The sequence below is a fragment of the Poecilia mexicana genome, unplaced genomic scaffold (genome assembly GCF_051168715.1).
Source record: "Poecilia mexicana isolate PSO_F unplaced genomic scaffold, ASM5116871v1 scaffold_21, whole genome shotgun sequence".
Classification (NCBI taxonomy): domain Eukaryota; kingdom Metazoa; phylum Chordata; class Actinopteri; order Cyprinodontiformes; family Poeciliidae; genus Poecilia; species Poecilia mexicana.
In genome coordinates, this window is record NW_028263390.1 from 11,052,118 (window position 1) to 11,073,034 (window position 20,917).

At 39.9% G+C, this 20,917-nt stretch overlaps 1 protein-coding gene across 1 annotated transcript in view; it reads left to right on the top strand.

Moving 5' to 3' along the window:
* nbas (NBAS subunit of NRZ tethering complex) overlaps window positions 1-20,332 on the top strand; it is a 168,395-nt gene extending 148,063 nt beyond the window's left edge. The window contains exons 51-53 of the mRNA XM_088001963.1: window positions 1,870-2,017; window positions 3,416-3,550; window positions 19,411-20,332. Of these exons, the coding sequence (XP_087858089.1) occupies window positions 1,870-2,017; window positions 3,416-3,550; window positions 19,411-19,686 (559 nt within the window). The 3' untranslated portion in view covers window positions 19,687-20,332. The remainder of the gene's footprint in view (window positions 1-1,869; window positions 2,018-3,415; window positions 3,551-19,410) is intronic.
* Window positions 20,333-20,917: the final 585 nt, after the last annotated feature.

Here is a 20,917-nt window from a genome sequence, read left to right on the forward strand (position 1 = left end):
TACTGCAAACCTGCAATTTCAAAAGGCCATTCAAAGATTTGTTTTTTAAGGAAAGAAGAGACAAAGACGATGAAAATTAGGGACATGAAATTTGTTAAACAATTCTGAAGGTTAATCATTACATAAAAATAAACAATTCATATCAAAAACATGACAAAAAATTTAATAATACTTTATCTCGATTTAAAGAAGCCAAAAGTTGCTACCTATGTCGGTTTTTCAAGGAGTTGCTCCCAGTGCTGAGCACGGTAACTAAAGGATGGTTCCTTTCATTCAGTTATGGTCCTGAGACCAGAGAGGATTTCAAGAGTCTAAGCGGTTAATATCTGACCAACAACTCTGAAATCTGTTTAGGACTCCCCATCTCATTTCTGATTTTTTGTCGTTCACTCTCTGTTCAATAAATGATGCACCGCTTGTCATGCTAATCACCTCCAAAATCTTCAGCTGTGCCAACATTCCCAAACCACTGAAGGTGTCTGTACAGTTTTGACTAGGTAACGTTTTTTTCCCCATACGTCACATTAATATTTAAAGGCCTCAGCACCACTTAATTTTTATTTATTTTTTGTAATTCTCTTTCTGTGGCTTGATTTAGATGCAACAAGACTTTTGTTTTGCATTATCCAACTACACTCGCCAACATTTGATTCGCTCAGCAAAATTTTCTTTATATGACTTTCATCTGACATCATGTCATCAGAATTTAAATACCTGTCTCTGAAAATTGACTACGGGTCTTATGTTGTTTTTTTTGTTGTTTTTTTTCCCCCCCCGTCTGACTGAAGCTTGTGTTGGGCAAGGATCTGTTGGCCTTGGTGGGAGCTAATCTGTTACTGTGGAGGCATTGTTGAAGGTCGTAAAAAGCTCATAAGAGCATGTCAACATAGTGATCCCTGTCAGTGCTGGCAGCTGTCCTCTGGTGTGTAAACACACAGGAGAAGGATGATGCTGAGTGTAGGTGTTTAATATTTACCGCAGGGGGTGGAGGGTTTAGTCAAACATTGTCTTCATAATGTCATGGCCAGAATTCATTAGTTTATTTACAAACCTCCTGATCAGTCTAGCTGCTTTCATGCCTGCCTTGTATTTTTTATGCTGCTTTTCTTCATTTTATTTTTTCATTATGCATAATGTATGCCATATGGTGCGCAAACTGTAGTCATCTGCTTTAATCCAGTCTTTGTCTAACAGGATTATCATCTGATGTCATAGGACTGCAAAGAAAAGAATGAATACTGTAGCAGTTCACTGGTTTGAGGTAGTGAGATATTGTGTTAGCTTTACAACACAATATATGATAGCCCTAAGGTTAAAAACACAATAACATCAAGCAGCATCTTTATAGAAAATGCAGCAAAATGAAAAGCCATCAACATACATGTTTCACAAAACTCAATATTTCATACAGTGTAGTCAAATACGCTGGATCACTGCTGGGGATTGTACATAGTACTTAGATTTTAGAAACGTAATTAACAAAAAAAAATCTTAAAATTGTATTTATGCATTTTTGATTGTTAAAAAAAAAGATGCCCTGTTCTTTTTTTATTATTATTATTTTTGATTCAAAAGAGGTACACTCAAGTCTGTTTTTCCCTGTTCTTTTCTAAGAAGAACATTCAAAAGCTACGTTCTCCTGTAATGGGCTTTTTGAAAATGTTCTTTTTTTTTTTTTTTTTTAGTTGTGTCCTGTTAGGGCTGGCATTTTAATAAAGCTATTTGGGCTGCTGCGAAATATGCTTTTTCTTCATTTCTGTACCTGCCTTTTTAATCAAGCTTTTAAATTATCGCAATATTGTTTATAGAAAACACAAGCTTGTGGGTATAACACTGCACACAATACATTCATCTTCTTTTTGTCTGCAGGGCCCAGTCAGAGCGTAACCCCTGGGTGATGCTGACCTCGGCTCTGCTGACCCGCTGCCAGGCCTCAGAGGGCACATTAGACTTGGGTCAGGAGTTGGTCTCCATGGTGAGGTCTCTTTACAAGACCAAACACAAGCTCCCTGTGCAGGTAACAGGCCAGACTGATGCACTATTTTTTGTTGTTGTTTGTTTATGGTTTCTATTTTCCTATAGTTGCCCAGACTTGACAGTAGCAGTGGATAATGTTGAAGGAAATGGCATAACAATGTCGTATGATTTCCTGCAGCAAAGAAATATGGAAATGCGCTGTATTGTCATGTACACCCGTGTTGAGACCACTGCTTTTATAAGACCTTGAAGAAATAATCAGTTTTTTTTCGCATTAATTTTGCAATCCCAAGTTTCTATGTGTTTTAGTGGGATTCTATATGTCATATGAACATAAAGTAGTGCATAATTATAAAGTGAAAGGAACAGTATACTTCCAGATAAGCTGTGGATTTCTGTAGCTCCTCCAGAGTTATCACACCATTTCAGTTTACAATTATGCACATCTTTTGATCTGGTCTTTCGCATAAAATCCCATTAAAACAGATTAAAGTTTGTGGATGTAACATGAAGAACTGTGGAAACGTTCAAGGGTTGTACAATAACATAAAATATATCATTTTCGACTCTCCGTGATAAATCATTACATAATGTTTTCTTTTTTTTAAATTTTGTTCTGTAAAATTATAAATCCAGGACCTGATCTCTTGAAATGCTTGTCACCCCTGCAACTTAGTGAAGTGTGTGGCAGTGAAGTGTGTGGCTTCAGCACATTTTCATTGTCTTTTGTTTTTTTTTTTATCTCAGGGTTGCCTTAAGATTGTTTAAATTCAGGCAAACTATGCTGCAACACCTGCATTTTTAGCCCGCATCTTAATACAGGAGCCTAATGCTATTAGACGAGCAACGTGTTAGCATCAGCGTTGTGGTTTTTGCAAAGCATATATTCACCAGAAGCCCTTGACATCCAACGTTCCCTAATGCTATTCATGCTCTGCTGAGCACTATGCAAGTATCAAGCCAATCATTCAGCCGGTCATTCTGTATGTCTAAGGCCAGCTGACTGTGATATTAGTTTAGCGCTAATGCTATTCAGTGTGAATAGGCTAGTGTCAGCCTGGCTGTCTGATGTTACCGTGGGAAGGAGGGTTGGGCGGTGCAGATGGAGGCCTTTTACTCTGTTCTGAACAGCTTTAATTTGAATTTGCTGAAATGAAACCGCCGAAGCATGAGGGAGTCAGATTGCATTGTGTTATCCATACATTACAGGATGGGACTGCAACAAGGAGCCAGTGTCTGCAGCACACATCTGTTTGCGTGTAAACCTTTATCGCTGTACAGTATAAGCACCACTGATTAACCTTCACTGTTTCTCCTCTTTTCTCCCCCGTCTTTTGTCCTCTTTTCCTCGCTTTTATGCTGTTGTCTTACCAAACTCATCTCGCACATCACCCTCTCTTTCTGCCCATTCATCCGTCCTCTTTCTCTCCTCCGTCAGTGTATCCGACAAATAGCACACCTGCTGCTCCAAAGCCAGCCGATCCTCCAGCAGCCCGCACTGAAGCTAATGGCCGAGAGCGGCGACGAGCAGCTGCTGCAGCTGACTCTGGATCAGATCAACGGCATGAGCGCAGTAAGTGTCGCTGTAAAAATAAATAAATAAATCTGCAGTGTCTCGTGTTCAAGTTCAGACTAAGCTGTCTGCGCTGCATAGAGAGTAGTTTTGAATGCATTTTTGATAAGTATTCAATTAATTATGCACTTTGAAAATGGCACTATTTTACAGCTTCACTAAACCCAAGATGGTGGTTCAGATTTTTTTGGTTCCCTCAACCATCTGTCAGAGCCCAGATGTTTTTGGTTTGTAGCCTTATAAAAATGCAGAAAATTTTCACATGCTGTGTTGAAACGGAGACTGAAACTGACAAAAAAAAAAAATCCCAATTTTAGTCAATTAGTTTTTTGTACAACAATTATATTCTTTTGAAAAATAATCCAAAGGTTCTCTACAGTTAGATTTGAGAATTATATTATGAGCTTAATATAATTTCGGTTTATGCTTGACTGGTTCTTTTTTGAAAACATGTTTTGCACCTTGATGAAAAAAGTTGGTTGGCCCACACATAGTCATTTTGCAATGATTTGGTCAATTTAATCCACATATTGGGCACTATTATAAAATCCTGGCTAATTATAGCCACTTGGGAAGCATTTTGTCAGATTTGTTTAATTTATTGTTGCACCAAAAAAAAAAGAAAAAAAAAAAACCTTCCAGGAAAAATCATCGATCATTAAATTAATCTTCCTCCTGCGCACTATAAACATTAAAGTTGTCTTTTTCAATCTCAGAACTGAATAGCCTCACACACACTTCCTCTGTGTCTGAGACAAATCTGCTTTTGAGCTTGTGCTGTCCTCTTCATCAGCATTTCAAAACCCATTGGTAAAAAGTCATATTGCAGTGCCAAAAGCAAGTGAAAAAGGCATAGTGGCTTACAGTCCAGAAATCATGGAATAGATACTGAGAGGTTCACTTTGAAAGCACAGTCCTTGTAATTCCAAGATGCATGCTGTTTTTTCTTTATTTGAAGGCTGAGCCTTCTGGACAGTCTTCATACACCACAGTTGTGCATCAGCAAAATAAAATATTGATTATTTCTTGCAGAAATAAAGTTGTTGTAAGATTCCAGATGGGCAGAATTTTGCAGCTGGATCAATGTTTGGGCTTCACCCCGTCAACAGCGGCCTCACATCCAGTTCAGTTTCACTTTTTACAAGCACACAACTCTGACTAATAAGCAGACAGTACAAACATTTTCAGACCTCAACCTGAGGAGTCAAAAACATAGCCTTTCTGTTCTTTTGTTTTTTTGTTAAAGCATCCTTGGGATACATTCCAAAAAGATTAGTCTTAACATTTATATAAAGCAGTCTTCTTCCATTTGCCTATGTTTTACATTTTGAGAATCCATGCTCAGATAAGGATGTAATCTTTTAAGAACGTGCTCTCCGCAGTTCCTCCAATCAGATAAGCAGTTGTCATAAAGAAGGCCTCTTAGACTCTGTGGACCCTCGCTTTATTCCTACATCAGATAAGAGAAAGCCTCAAAATTAACTGACTAAGCCTGTATTAAATGAAAAGATCAAGCTCCTATTTCGTTAGACCTGCTTTTACCCCACAGTGACATAAGACAATAACTGAGGGAACTCGTTTAGTATGAGAGAAACGAGTTTAGAAACAAAATCCGGTTTTAAAGTGGGAGTGAGAATAAGGCAACGGGCACTCGCATGATAATCAGTGAGTGCCTGATTATCATGGACACAGTGCAGCACACTGTACTATGAAAAAGTGTGTGTGCCTACATATTTTTTGTTTATGCTATTATGTCACACTTAAATGTTTCAAATCATTTGATTTAATTGAAAAAGCAGTTTTCAAATGCTAGGTTTGGTTGAAATGGAGGGGGAAAAAAACTCTCTCCAAAACTAACTGGATGTGTTTGATAAGCTTTCTTCCTTTTTTATTAAATGAAGTAATCAGTTCAAAACTACATTATATATTTATACAGGTTGTCTTTGTCTGATCATTTTTAATGATCTGAAACGTGTGACATAAACGCAAAATCAGAACCAATCTGTGAGGAAAGTATTGCTTTCTACCATCGTTGCATGTGTTTATTCCAGTATTTTCTATACATTGTAGAAAAACTATTTCTCCTTTGTAAATAAAGATTTTAAAAAGCATCATAAATGAAGGGTAAGAGCAAATCTGAATGTATCAGGCAGATTTATTTACCTAGTTTGGTGCCAGGTTGCTCATTGCCTAGGATGTAATTACACAGGTTTTCCTGGCTGAAAGAGAGTGTAGGAAACAGCAAATTTTTCATTTGGATAAATGTGCTTATGGCAAAAGAAGTAGTTCGATAAAAGTATGCCAAGCTTGGTTATTCTTAATTTGCTGAAGAAAATGGTAGAAAGGTGGAACTCCAAGTGATAAAGCAATAGTTGCAGAACCAAACATTTTTATTTATTTTTTGGCACCTGGACTGACCCTGAGTTTAGGATACACTGACTTACTGCAGGTTCTGGTTCAAATTTAATTCAGAAATGCTTTTATTCCAAAAGGAAATTCAGTGTTGCTCTAACTCATATTATTCAAGGTTCTTCAAAGTGTTGCTGTAGATGGTGATTACTATGGGCAAGAAGGATCTCCTGTTGCAGTCTGTCTTATAGTGAATTTGAAGAACTCTCCAACTGGGATCACGCTGCTTTTCTCAGCAACAATGTAACTGTAGACTTCACATCCATTGTGGGGAACAGCTGAGGTTTCCAAAACAATACTGGTGGAAACTCTTGGTAAATGATATGAATGGAAACTTACTGCCAAGAGTTCAATGACTGGACTGCAGAGTAACATTGGTGCTACATAATTAGACTTAACTAAATCGAATGGCTCTGGCTTGCTCGTAGCCTTACTGCTAATTATTTAGCTATCAAAAACATTTGTGAGATAAATAATGTGACGATGATAAAAATCTATTTATGATTTTCCTTGTATTTTATATTCTTATTTGACTTGCTTACTTGCCCCTTTTTCTTTTTTTTTTCTTTTTTATTTTGCTGTAATTCAAGCTCACAGGGGAGGACACTACTCTGGGATGTTTTATCAGATCTACAAATAGCCCCAGCTTGTCAACGGCCACTGTGCAGCAGCCATTAGCAGATCAGTATCTCAGGATCAGACGTGATTGATTTTTGGCTCAGTCTGGTCAGTTAGAAATACAGCAAAAGACGCTTAACTGTCAATTGACCGTTTTTACCTTTCCATTAGTTCAAGTGTTTTCATTAAGGATTGCTCTTTTGCAAAAATTTGCTTCACTTCATCATACCAGTCAGAATCACAACATGAAAGGTTTCCTAAATGTCAGTCATAATTTATTATGACATTAACAAGCCTGAAGTTGTGTCTTGCTGCAGAGCACAATGGATTTATCAACACAGCACTTGTCCCCAACTGCACGGAAACCGCATGCAGCTAGGAGTGATTGGCAGCCTTTATCTTCAAGCACATTTTTTCCTGCCTCTGTTCAGTGTCTGATGTGAGCAGTTACAATGTTCCTCACCATTAATTTGTAGAATACTGATATATTCCTCAGATTATGATTAAATAACATTTTTATGAAGATTATTTTTTAATTAGAATTCAGAAAAGTGGCTTGGCATGTGTGTAAATTTCGCGTCGGGTTTACATTAGCTGTGATGGTGCTGTGTAACGGGTAAATAGCTTTGCTGAGCCATGGAAGGGGACAACGCAGTAGGTGCTCAAGAACTTAGGAAGGGAAGAGAGGAGTGGGATTATGACATGATGTTTTCTAAAGGGAGACAAAGAGGTAGTAGAGCAAGTAATGAGAATTGGAGTGGATTCTTAATGCAGAAAAATGCAGTGTTCTCCTTTATTTCTCTTGTTTGGCAGCAAAAGCTTTCACAGCTTTCAGAGCAGTGTGGCATAGTGTCTTACTTTCTGCTCTCCCTCCCCCTGCTCATTTTTAGAGATGATGTATAGCTGTAGAGGAGAAAAGTGGAGCTCCTGAAGAGGGAAGCAAGTCTAGCCTAATGGGAAAGTAATCTAAAGGTTTGATGAGAGCCATCCTGCTAGTGTGAAGGAGCTCCAGCATTATATAACACTTAGAGGAACGTTCAATTTCTAGTTCCATCCTTCGTCTACCGTTACATTTAGTTTGGTATTGCTTAAGGTGGTCATTTGTGTGTTGTAGTGATGGAGTTTACGATAACAGTAACAGATTCCTCAGTCTTACTGTCTGAAAATACCCACAGTCTATTGAAAAAATGAATAAATAAAATAAAACAAAACAAAACCAGACCTGCATTAAAAGGTCATTCTTATGCCACCTTTCCTTGGTAAACTTAGCTAATCTGATAAACAGTAGAAGACTGAATCAACGAGTCATCTTACTAGTAAAAGTACTGTTTAGTTCAAACTTTAGTGTGCTGGGTTTTTTTTTATCAGATTTGGAGTTGTCTCTGAATGTTAGATTTTCCTAAAAATGTCACATTGTTGTTTTTTTTTCTTGACAAATATATTTTCAATTCAAAAGTCAGATTTTACATGAGTCCAAATCAGTGTTTCTCAAACTTTTCCAGGCGGAGGACCACTTAATCCTTTTAAGAAACACTCACGGACCACCTAACTTGAAATTGCCCCGCAATAAGACAATATGTAATATATAATATACAGCCTGAAATGAAGATACTAGACTCTTACAAGAGCAATTTGTTACATTACTCTTGTAACAATTACCTTGTGTTACAAGAGTAATGTGGACTTTTAATTATTCTCTTAATCTTTCTTTAAGCTGCTAGTTTTCATTTCCTGGGTATATATTCCAGTCGGATATTTTAACTGTGCCTCTGCACTGAATGCATTTAGGATGAAGAGTGAGGCTGCCACTGAAACCTGACACACCACCATGACGACGAAGGCTGCCAGAGTTCAACAATTCCCTCAAATTCAATAGAGAAACTCGGCAGCATGAAGATAAACACATCATTTAATCTATTGCAACAAGAATGCTCCCTGGGCCTACTTATGTTTCCATCACTGACTGGCCTGTTGTGACTTAGGGAACGGTCAATTCACAACTTAATTGCCTCTTCTCCTCCCTTGTCTGCTCCCGTTTTGCTTTTCTCACTTGCTTTTTAATGTGCACCTCATGTCAGACTTTGTTGTCAAGCTAACAAAAAGGTCTGTCCAAAGAACCAGAAAGTCGGTTCTCCTCCTGCTTTCTGAAGTAAAGGCAACAGACGTGTGCATGCATGTGCTTGACTGAACGATTATGTGTCTAATTGCTTGTTTAAATGAGCTTATTTACAGCTTCGGTCCCATATTGGTCCTATTAATCTAGTTCTGTTTGCTTACGACTCAACTGGTTGATCCCTGAATGTGTATGCTTGTGTTTGTTCAGCTGCGTCACAACCTGCTTATTTTTATTTTTTTGGGGGGCTTTGCAACCTCTTCTTCTGTCACTTTTAATCACGTTTTGCTGTAAGCAAGATTGTGTTAGTGTGCGCGTGCGTGTGTGCGTGCGTGCGTGCGTGTGTGCGTGCACGCTTCAGTTTGATGTACCGCTAAAGCCCAGGGACAGGCAGAGTGAAGGGAAGCAGAGCCTGAGGAGGGGCAGAAAAGGATGAGAGGAGGAGAAAAGGAGATGGTTGTGTGTTGTCTGGCATTCCAAAGGAGCTTTACGATTTAAATGATAAAAGGTTTGGCCATGCATAATGTATTAAGCATTGTACGTGTTTGGTACTCCCAATTAAGCTCTCAGCTGGATTTGGCTCAAGGAGGTAGAGAGCCAACCAAGACGTACACAGGAAATGAGTGTCGCGCTGAGCGCGAATTGAAAACAAGCATGCAAAATACTGACCAGGCAATTCAGGTCCTATTTAGAGGCTTTTGAAAATAAACAGGAGAGACAACCTTGGCTGTCTGATGAGAAGCGGTGGCTAGAGATGAGAAGCTGAAAACAAGAGCGATCGGGAGGGGGATTGGTCGTCTTATAGCTGTAGTTTGATGTGCCCAGTCGTCTTGTCGCGCTGATTGTTTGTTCACTCAAAGTGAACGCCGGCTGTGAGTATAAGCAAATTCGCAGGAGTTAGGAGATGCTTCTTGTTTTTCCAACTCTTTGAAGAAACACGCTGTGTGCTGTTGGAGGCCTTTGAGGAGATTTGGAGGGTCTTTCGACCTGACAAGCACACCTGTGCACCGAACATGTACAGCTCAGGGCAGGTTTTCATGTTCTCAAGGTTGTTGACCCTGACAAGGAAAGAAGGGCATGATGGATCTATTCCCTTCTCAATTAGATTTAGTCTCTATTGATTTGTTCATCAGGCGCAGAGCTGAAAAGATTTCTGTGGAAAAACACGAAGAGACCAGAAAACCCTCTTCAGATTTGTAGAAGTAGTTTCAAGTTAAAGAGTGATGTAACAGTCATCCTTTTAGATATTAGAGCTCAACAGGATGGCTAAGTCCAACATTCCTGCTACTAGGGACTCTGTGAATATTGTACGACTGAATCTCACTTTCTGACATTATGACAGTGTCCTGTTGGTACTTAAATTCAAGTCACTAAGAGTTGGGTTAAAATAGTTCTTTATAAAATGTAAAACTCCTTTAGGACGCTAGTTACCAACTGATTCTCTCATTCCGTTTACATAAACCAGAAAAAGTATGGAATTTGATTAAGTTTAAAAATAATTATATTCGTTTTTGTAAACATTTCTTATTCCACACAGCATTCTCTATCCCATTTACTAAATGTTACACCGCTTCTTTTTTCTCCTCCCTTCTTTTTGCCTTCCTTTTATTCTTTGTGTCTTCTTCTCGTCTCCTTTCCCTCCTCGCCCTATGGACTAAGATTTCAGGAAATTGTCTGTACAAGTGTGCAAACATTGGACGAAAAAAAATTCTAATAATTTGTGTCATGCGGTATGTTTTGTAGCTGTTTGTTGTCAAGATTGCAATGACGGCAAATTGCTATTCTTCAAGTTTAGCAAGAAAGACGAGCAGCTATTTTAAATGAAATATTGAAGACACATCTAACTAGACAAGATAATAACGGTAACAAGAAATACTTATAAAAAGAACCTGTTTTTTGACATTATTTGCTTGGACTAATTGTAACCTTTCAGTTAAAGAGACCTCAGGAAAAAAAATAATAATAATTGGTGTTTGCAGTGCCAGATACCCATGGTACTTTTCTTTCCCCCTACATAACAAAGAAAATGTGTTTGCTTATTTTCTGTGAGGAAAAAGCTCAGCACAGGATAGGGTCGAGGAGTAAAAGCGCATACATCTGAAGCCAACTAAATGTCTAGCTGTAGAGCAAACCTAAATTTAGACTTGTAGACATTTTTTAACATAACACTTCTAATTTTTTAACTATCTAATTTTTTTATATTATCCCTTCAGATAATTTTTTTAATTTAATTCAATTTTTAAACGTCAAGTTTGAAAATGAACAACACTTAGCCTCACACATTAATGTAACACGCTTTTTTTTTTAAAAAAAAGGGAAAACTTAATTTGAATCTAAATAATACATTTCCTCCACTTTTGTCACATGTAGATTTAAATGAGTAACAGACTGTGTGTTGATGCGCACAAAATGCATGCTAACTGGGACACGTTTAAAAAAAAAAAAAAAAAGTTAAACAGATTTGGATCAGCAAATGAACTCCAACCAGGTCAGGTTTGAGGAATCTTAAGTTGGACAAGGTGTAGAAAATCACACATGTACATGAACTATCTGTGCAAAGGTGTGCATAATAGTGGAGACGACTTTGGTACTGCTGGAGGACATCGCCAACGGTAAGGACTCAGAGGGTAGCGCCTGTTCAGAGATCAGACTGATTTACTGCCACACGATGACGAGTAGCTTATTAGCCTCTTCAGATAACCCAGGGAAATCACCCTGGAGCTCTGTGTGGAACTGCCCACAGCGTTAACACTGTAGAAAACTGAAAGTAGCTGTGTGTTACCGGTTCTGGTTCAATTTCTCATTATGCTGGGATTCTTTGCAAACGAGCGTTTCCGCGGGAATCGGCTGACAGGTCAGGAATGTCACAGTCCTCCCTCAGCCATGGGAGCCATGCCAGCTGTTTGGGACGGCCTCATCTCTGTGTTGTTCAGATGCATAAGGTTCCCCTACACTGCGGCTGAATAGGCAGAAATTAAATTGCAGTTTGCAGCAAGGAGCCAATTTCCTTGATCGGAGCTGTTGACTCCACTGATGTTGCTATAACTCGAATTAATGCATCTTCTGAAAAGAAACCAAGTCAATTCTGGTAATATACAACTTATATATGATGGTCTAATGTACCTAACAAATAGTTTTCCTGCTTCAACATATGATTCCTACTCACTCCAAAGAACTCGCTTATCAGCTTTTTAAATCATGGCTGAAAACCTATCTGTTCAAACAAGCATTTATTGATCAACACTTCCCATCAACTCTAGGTTTTCTCTTTCATTTTAAATAATTAAAGATGCTCCACATGGCTGCTGCTGCTGTTATATTTTTTTCACAGATTTCTTAGAAATACAATTTGACTAAAATTGGTGCTGGCAGGTTCAAAGCACAGTAGAAACAAAAGATCAGAAATCTGCCAAAAATAATTCTGATCGCTGCATCTCTAATTTACACTAAAAAACCCTGCATTCACAAAATATCACACCGTCCCCTGCATTACCGACACAGGGCATCTCAATTATGTGACTACCTACCCTGATTGCCAACACAGAGGATTATCAGCTCCAGGTCATTTTCAACCTCTCATTCTGCCTCTGTAATTCCACACATGACACCAATAGACGGAGGCGCCTGTGAGGCCAGATGCAAGAGGTGATGTGTGAAAAGGGCACAAGTTCACTCAAAGAAAAAAAGCCACTGTTGTGGAAGGTCGGGTGAAATTAACTGGCCATATTTTTTTGTTTCCGGTGCATTAAAGCCCGAGTGTAAATGGACCACTGGTGTCAGGAAATTGCCACCCTGACTTGAATAAAATCACACAGGGCTTATTTTTTCAAATTATTGTTTGGAGCTACATAATAGCAAAATAATTGTCCAATTAGGCACTTAGTTTGTGCTCTAGTGCATCTTTTCTTAAGTTTGAACAAAGTAAAAGAATGTTAGCTATAGTTTGTTGAAGGTAAATTAAATGTTTTTCATCTTACCAAAGAGTTTGTATTCACAAGGCTATTTTGCAGCCTGAGGAACTGCAGTCTTGTTTAAATGATAAATGTTTTCGAGTAAGTTCATAGTGAATGTTGGCGTCAATCCCTCAAATAATTCCACAAATATTTCAACATCAAAGGTAGCAAAAAGTAGACCGAGTTATTCCACAGATGGGAGGCAGTGATCCTAATAACCGAGAAAGAAAAAAAAAACATTATAGTGCAACTGAGATGTTCATAAATATTAAAAAAAAAAAATGTAATAATTCTTGCAACAAAGTGCTGAACGGTTTCAAGCTTTTCTGTCACGGAAAAACGGCATCATAATATTCTGACTACAGCCTCCAAGGTGACATGTTTTTTTTTTTTTTTTTTACTTCACTGTTGGTTCCAGTATATAGAATTTAGCTGTAGCATACCGGGGCAAAGCGAGCCTCATCATTACCCTCAGCAGTCTGATGCTGCATACTTATCCAGGAGGTGGGAATGCTGGATTAACACTCGTGCCTGAAATGTGACAGAGCTTTTCATGCTGCTAGAAGGACACAAAGTTATCTGTGCTGCTCTAATATCAAGATTCCACTCCAGCCCTCCATTTCTCACATGCTTCTTCACATCTATTTTCAGCTCAGCTGTCAATCCGGCTGGCTCTAAGACTCAAATCGGCTGTCTCTCTTGACACCGTCAAACTGTAATAGCCTGGGAGGTATAGGGATGTGTGTGTGTGTGCGTGTGTGTGTTGGTGAACATACTGTTTGAAGCCCCTACTTGCTTTCTGCTCTGCAGGTCTGTTGAGCTCTTCCATAATAAACAAAAGTAGGAGAAAGACAGACTTTTATTAGTATTTATTTCTCTGCATTGGTCACAGTTTCCTCTGACCAATGCATACTTCCATCCCTCTCTTCCAGTCCAAATTTTTGTGTTTTTTGCAGCCAATGCTGACTGTATGTGATAATTCTCCTGTGTGCTGTAACTTCAATTTGTTCCCTTCCCAGCCCTGCAGGTGTAATGTCTCAAACACCGGCAGCCCTGGCACCCTCATCTCTCCTTCCCTGATGGCTAACGTTGAGTCACTTTACAGTCAGTTACATAAAACAGAAGCTGCAGTACATCTGGTTTATGTATGGGTCAGCAGCAGATTCGCTTCATAATTTGGGCTGCCGTCTGCTCAGACTGCTTCTTGAATGTTTGCGTGCATGCACGTCACGTTTGCAGAACAGTGAAATGTATGTTTTATTTAGGTTTTTAATCTTTGAGGTTTGATTTATTAACAGTTGGAAAATTTCATATCTAGGTCTGTAACTACTAAATGTAATTAACGGCAAAGCTTGAAGCTTTAAATCGCAAAGTAAGTCAGACTTTCAACCTTTTTTAGAATGGGCATCACAAGGTGATGAATCATAAAGACAATCATGTCCCAAAATGTGGGTGAATTTTGCACTTCTTTGAAACTGTTGCCAACTGTAGACAGGTGCATTGATTGGCTATTCATAAGCAATAACCCCAACTTCACTTCATTCAAATAAGTGGATTGTCTAGAAATCTGTTTAAGATATTTATATTTTCCTTATTTGTCATTTATTGATTTTTGCATTTTCTGTGCTTGGCATATTAAGTTTCTTTGTTGCCTTGAGATCTGAAAAATTCTGGACATTGATATTTGTTTTTAATATATATATATATATATATATATATATATATATATATATATATATATATATATATATATATATATAGGTGACTGATTGATGTATACAATCAGTCACCTCCTCTACATGGATGACATCAAGCTGTATGCCAAGAGCGAGCGAGACATCGACTCACTGATCCACGCCACCAGGATCTATAGCACTGACAATGGGATGTCATTCGGACTAGAGAAGTGTGGCCGGATGGTTACAAAGAGAGGGAAGGTCGTCCGCACAGAAGGGGTCTCACTCCCAGAGGGAATAGCAGACATAGAGCACAGCTACAAGTACCTGGGAATACCACAAGCAAATGGCAACCTCGATGAGATCACAAGGAAAGGAGCCACAGTCAAATACCTCCAACGAATAAGGCAAGTCCTGAGAAGCCAGCTCAATGGCAAGAACAAGATCCGTGCAATAAACAGCTATGCCTTACCAGTAATCAGATACCCTGCCGGAATAATTAGCTGGCCAATGGAGGAGATAAAGACCACGGATGTTAAGACTCGGAAGCTACTCACCATGCATGGAGGGTTCCACCCCAAATCCAGCACCCTGAGACTGTACACAAGCCGTAAGGAAGGAGGCAGAGGACTAGTGAGTGTGAGAGCCACTGTCCAGGATGAAACATCCAAGATCTATAAATACATCAAGGACAAAGCCCCAACGGACGATGTGCTCAGCGAATGTCTCAGGCAATGGGGAACAGAAGACGAGGTGCTGGAGGAACCATCATGGGAGGACAAGCCCTTACATGGGATGTACCACCGACAAATAACTGAAGTGGCTGATATCAGGAAATCCTACCAATGGCTGGAGAAAGCTGGACTCAAGGACAGCACAGAGGCCCTCATCCTGGCTGCACAGGAACAGGCCCTAAACACCAGAGCAATAGAGGCTCAGATCTACCACATCAGACAAGACCCAAGGTGTAGGTTGTGCAAGGAGGCCTCTGAGACAGTCCAGCACATAACAGCAGGGTGCAAGATGCTGGCAGGGAAAGCGTACATGGAACGACATAACCAAGTGGCGGGCATAGTGTACAGGAACATCTGTGCCGAATATGGACTGGAAGCCCCGAGGTCAAAGTGGGGAACACCCCCAAAGGTGGTGGAGAATGACCGAGCTAAGATCCTGTGGGACTTCCAGATCCAGACAGACAAGATGGTAATGGCGAACCAACCGGACATTGTGGTGGTGGATAAAGAACAGAGGAAAGCCGTTGTGGTGGATGTAGCAATACCAAGTGACCACAACATCAGGAAAAAGGAGCATGAGAAATTGGAGAAATATCAGGGCCTCAGAGAGGAACTGGAGAAGGCCTGGAAGGTGAAGACCACAGTGGTGCCTGTGGTCATCGGGGCCCTCGGGGCAGTCACCCCCCAAACTGGAGCAGTGGCTCAAACAGATCCCAGGAACAACATCAGACATCTCAGTCCAGAAATGTGCAGTTCTAGGCACAGCTAAGATACTGCGCAGAACCCTCAAGCTCCCAGGCCTCTGGTAGAGGACCCGAGCTCAGAGGATGAAAGAGACCACCCGCGGAGGGTGAGAAGGGAATTTTTTATTTATTTATATATATATATATATATATATATATATATATATATATATTTTTTTTTTTTTTTTTTTTTTGCAGACTTTGGAACAGATTTTTGACATTTTAGAAATAAATAGTCTTTTTCATCTTTAAATCAATTTAATGTCATTTCCTTGTAAACTGAAAGCAAAGCAGACTGCTTTTCTTTTTTTTAGGAATTTATAACAAAGGGCAAATATTACAAATCAAATAAGATTTTAAATTGATTTAATGGTCTTAACAGCAGTTAAAGTTTTTAACAGCTTGAGGCAGAAAGTTGTTTGGGGGTCTGGTGGTCCTGATCTGAGGCTGTGACACAGTTTGCCTGATGGCAGGCAGTTCAGAAAGTTAACGGAGAAGAGATTAAGTCTCTGAAACAGAGGGTAGAGACTCCGGTGACCCTTTCAGCAGGTCTGCCATATTGTAGCAGATCGACACTCTGTAGAATATTGTGGGGACACTACTACGGAGAAAAGCTTGTTTCAGTGTTTCAGTTTTATCAGAAAGTTCTGTATCTGCTACTCTAATCTTTATACATTTTGTAAAAAATAATTACTTTTCCAGATAATCATAAAAGGTTTTGAAATAGGTCAACATACAGTGCATCTTCATATATGTCTTGCCATATTTGGAGATGGAGGAGGGGTGGGGGAGACTCTGTTGAGGCAGCAAAATGAGAAAAGGTCTGATCCAAAGTGTGAAAGTCTTTTTTGAAAAGCTTCACTTTGACTCCTGGACACTTAAAAATGTATGCACCAGCTGCTTTTGAGTGCATGTCTTCGCTGCTGCTCTTTGCCTCATCCCTTTTATCTTTATCATAGGTTTCCCACACTGCCACTTCTTTCATGTCTTTCATTCTCTTAATTGTCATTATGTTGAAATGACCTCGTAGTCCGTCTCTGTTCCCCCACCCCGGCTTGTCATGATTCATCCAGTCGTTCCTCTCAAAGGAAGGCCCAGAAATTAAATTATTACTCATGCATGACATAAAGAACTATATCTCCATAAGCGTTATCCGCCAGCTCCGTCTTCCCTCGGTCCCAAAGTAGCCATGCGCTTTTTGGTCTACTTGAACTGAAAATGCAGACACACCCTGAATGCTAATGCTCCTTTGGAGATCGTCTAACACTGCAGCGAAACTTGATCAGTATTTCCACCAGGGCTCTGTGTCATCATCAATGACAGCAGCTAAATGTTTGTGAAGTCTCTTGTGAAATGCTCAGACCCCATCATGCCATCCTTTTAAAACTCTCTTGTGTTCTCTTGTTTTATTTTTTTTTAAAAGGATAAACTGTCCTCAAAGCGAGAGGTAGAAAAAAAAAGGAAAAGTGGCTCACACAGATATGAGAGATTTTAGAGGTGAAAGGGTGTGGGGGGGGTGCAGTCGGCTTGGCTCACCATCTCCACAAAAACAGGATAAGACACGGGGCCAACATTTATAATTGATCTACTGCAGCTCCGAAAATACCTGGACAAGGACTGGCTGTTGTCTCCGCGCACGCGTGTGAAGCTGGGCAAAAAGCGAATTCGAGCTTAATAATGGAGAGAGCAAACAGGTGAGGGGTCACAGAGGAGAAGGGCTGACTCACAGTGAGAGGCAGAGAGACGGCCTCTCAACCCTCGGCACTCAGCCTTGATTTTCCATGCCCTGTACACCACTCACTGCAGCATTTAGTGGGTGGAATTTGCATGTAATTGACTGATGTAAGGAGGCAGCAGATGTGATTAAAATATTACATAGAGGTCTGTTTGTGTGTTTACAATTATCCTTTTGGGGGCTTATACTGTTCCTCTTGAAAACACTAGTGGCTGCAGAGACTGAAGAGGAGTGTGTGCGTTCGCGCGCGCGCATTCGTGTGTGTGAAGGCTCATCCCAGGGGGAGTGGTGGTCAGCGTCGGGGTCAATATAAGATGTGATGTGACACTGTGACCCCATCAGGTTCCATCAAGCATGGGACAATGTAATCACTCACAACTCTCACATTCTGCTGCTGATGCAGAAATGTTCTCTGTTTCACCAGCAACTTTTTTTTTTTTTTTTTACAGTAACTTCCGGAAGCATCCATACTGTTGAACTGTATAACCTTTTATTTTATTTTTTTTTAGGTGAAGCTCAAGTGTATTTATGAAACATTTTCAACTACTCACACCAGACAAAGTGTCTGATGATCTAAGAGATGTGCGACAGACCATCATAATACAGCACATAACTGTGAAGTGGAAGAACTGTTTTTTCCACAAATAAAAATCTATAAAGTGTGGTGCATATTTATACTCCTTCCATCTAAATAAATATATTTTTTAGAATCACTTTTACTGCAGCTGCAAATCATTTGGGCTTCAGTCAGATTGAATGGAGCGTGCCTTGCTTCTGGCCAACAAACAGAAGATGGATACAGAACAAGTCCTGATTTTCAATATTATTTAAATTTCCCATTGCCCCCACTGTCATGTTTTAAACTTACGAGTTTAAAACTGCTATTTTTCTTATGAATATTCTCAGTTTCACTTTCTAGATTGATGGCCATCTCTTTGTAGGTTTGCAGATGTACCATGTGCATTCTGCTTTCAGATGATGGATTGAATAGTGCTCAGTGAGACGTCTGTTTTACAACCAAACCTTGCTGTTCTCACAGCTTTCGCCCTCATCCTCACTGTGCCCCCAGATCTTTATGATGCTGTTGGTTATTATTGTTCTCCAAGGACATTTGCACATGTAAAGTTCATTTACTGCGGTCCAAATCAATTGTTGAGTTTAACTTGTAAGTTTTTCTGTTGGTTTGGTTTCTGTTCACACAGTCAACAGTCATAAGAGAGCAGTCACTCGGAGGGGCCGAGGCGGGACTACCAAATGTAAATGCAGGAAGCGGATGTCGTGCCCTTGATTTTGAGAGGACCTCCTAAAAGTAGCATTAGGCTTTATGTTTTATTAGTTTGTTTACTCTATCGAATCTATCATTGTGATCCATATCTGGCTCCTGGAAAGCACTTGGCTCTGATTTGCAGCGTACATCCTGCAGCTCGGTTGAACTGAGCTCAGATCAGGTTACTAACCATAAACAAACACCTTTAGAGTTTGTTTAAATCCATGCCAAGACCAATTCCTGTAAACGGTCCCAATAGGGTTGTTTTGGGCCACACCGTGTGATTGCTGTGCTTAGTTCTTCACAAATGAACCACAGGACATCTGTATTTATACTGACACTTTTTACTAAGTAGGTAATTTCTGAGGACAATTTGTTGTAGTAGATTGACAGACTAATATTTGTCTTGGTTTATCACATAAATAAATACCAATAAGATGCATTAACACTTGACTATATTTTAAAAAAAAATAAAAATCTATACGTTCAGTTCCTACAAGTAAAGTAATGGGAGCGGTGAATGCATCTTTTTAATATAATCTTTGTATCACTTAGCTTTTATCACATGTATGTTTACACTTTGTTCGACCCTGTCTTTTTTTTTCCCTGCAGGAGACGGCCGCCTCCTGCGACACGGAGCTGCTTTCGTTGCTCCTGGACGCGGGCCTCTTGGTGGGCTGCGTCTCCTCGGCCTTGTACCCCCTGCTCAGCGCCCACATGCTGTCCCACCAGCAGGAGGGAGGCTGGGACGTGGAAAAAGCTGCCGCGGACCTGATGGCGATGGGCCACGGGCCAGAGGCAGGCTCCCTACTGCTTTCTCACAGAGGAACTCACAGGGCCCAGTTCACCTTCAACTCTGCTGTGTCCGTGCTCAAGAAGTGGCTGTGAGGAAGACGCCACGACGCAGCGGGGAGGAAGAGGATGTTTTTGACCACTGAGGTAGACGTAGACAGCGAGTGTAGAAGTATATCTGTATTTAGTTCTCTAATTCGGTTGAGGGAACATCAGTAGAAAACCGTTTCAACAGCACGAGGGGCGATTGCTTTAATATTGAAACATTGGTTCAACTAGAAATGCACACAGGAATATACAGCCCCATTCTCAGCTGTCATTCAGTCACGACTGAGCGTTCAGACAGAGGGACTAATCAGAAACCACACAAGCTCCTCGCTTTTCTACGTGCATAACGTCTCCTATTGTGTGATAAAGTAATTGAGCGGTAGCTGGTAGCGGTGGGTGGATATTAGCCTATTGTTCCATGACAGGTTTGCCTCTTTAACGTCACGCCGTTAAACACCCTGCCTCTGCTCCGTTGTTTTCTCCCTAATAATAACTAATTAATTTCCTCTAAACAAATTAGCCCCACTGCTACCCCACGTTGCGTGCGCGTGTGTGTCTTTAGGAATAAACATGTATGTGGGTGTATGACAATGCTGTCAGCATGATTTGTTCCAGCTAAATCAATACAAGATGATTGTGGTTTTCATGCCGTCCCACTTATCAGATCTGAAATAAAGGAAACATGTAATGATAATGAGGCATTGTGTTTTCATTTTGTGCATCTGTTTCTTTGTCGAAAAGAAAATCCTGTACACATCTACAGATCATTAGGAGGTCTCAGCTTTGTTGAAGAAAATATCTTTCTTCACCTTTTTCTCGACTTCACTTTTTTCTCAAATGGAAGGTTATTGCAAAACTGCTTCCCTTCCCAAATGAGTACGTTCAAAACATTTGCATCATAATTGCCGCAATTTCACATTGTTCTGGGGATAATTACAGCCCTCTGACCCAAACAATGATGATGTATTTATCATGGCCCTTGAATGCACTTTACGTTGTGTGGCACAATTATTTTAAAGCAGTTTGGTGAAGTGTTTACACTGGTCAGCACTTACGATGTTGTGGGGGAAGCGGCCAGGTATTGTTTGCTGGGGAAACTGATTTCTTTTCTTTTCTCACCATGGATAATTGCTCAAAGGGGAAAAAAAAAATTTAAAAATATTTTTTATGCAAGGCATAAAATTACACCAAAATGTTTAACTTGTCAAATCAGCGGAGGTGTTTTTTTTTTTAAAGCCTGTTCCTAACAAGCACAGGCTGGTAGCTTCAACCATTGTGT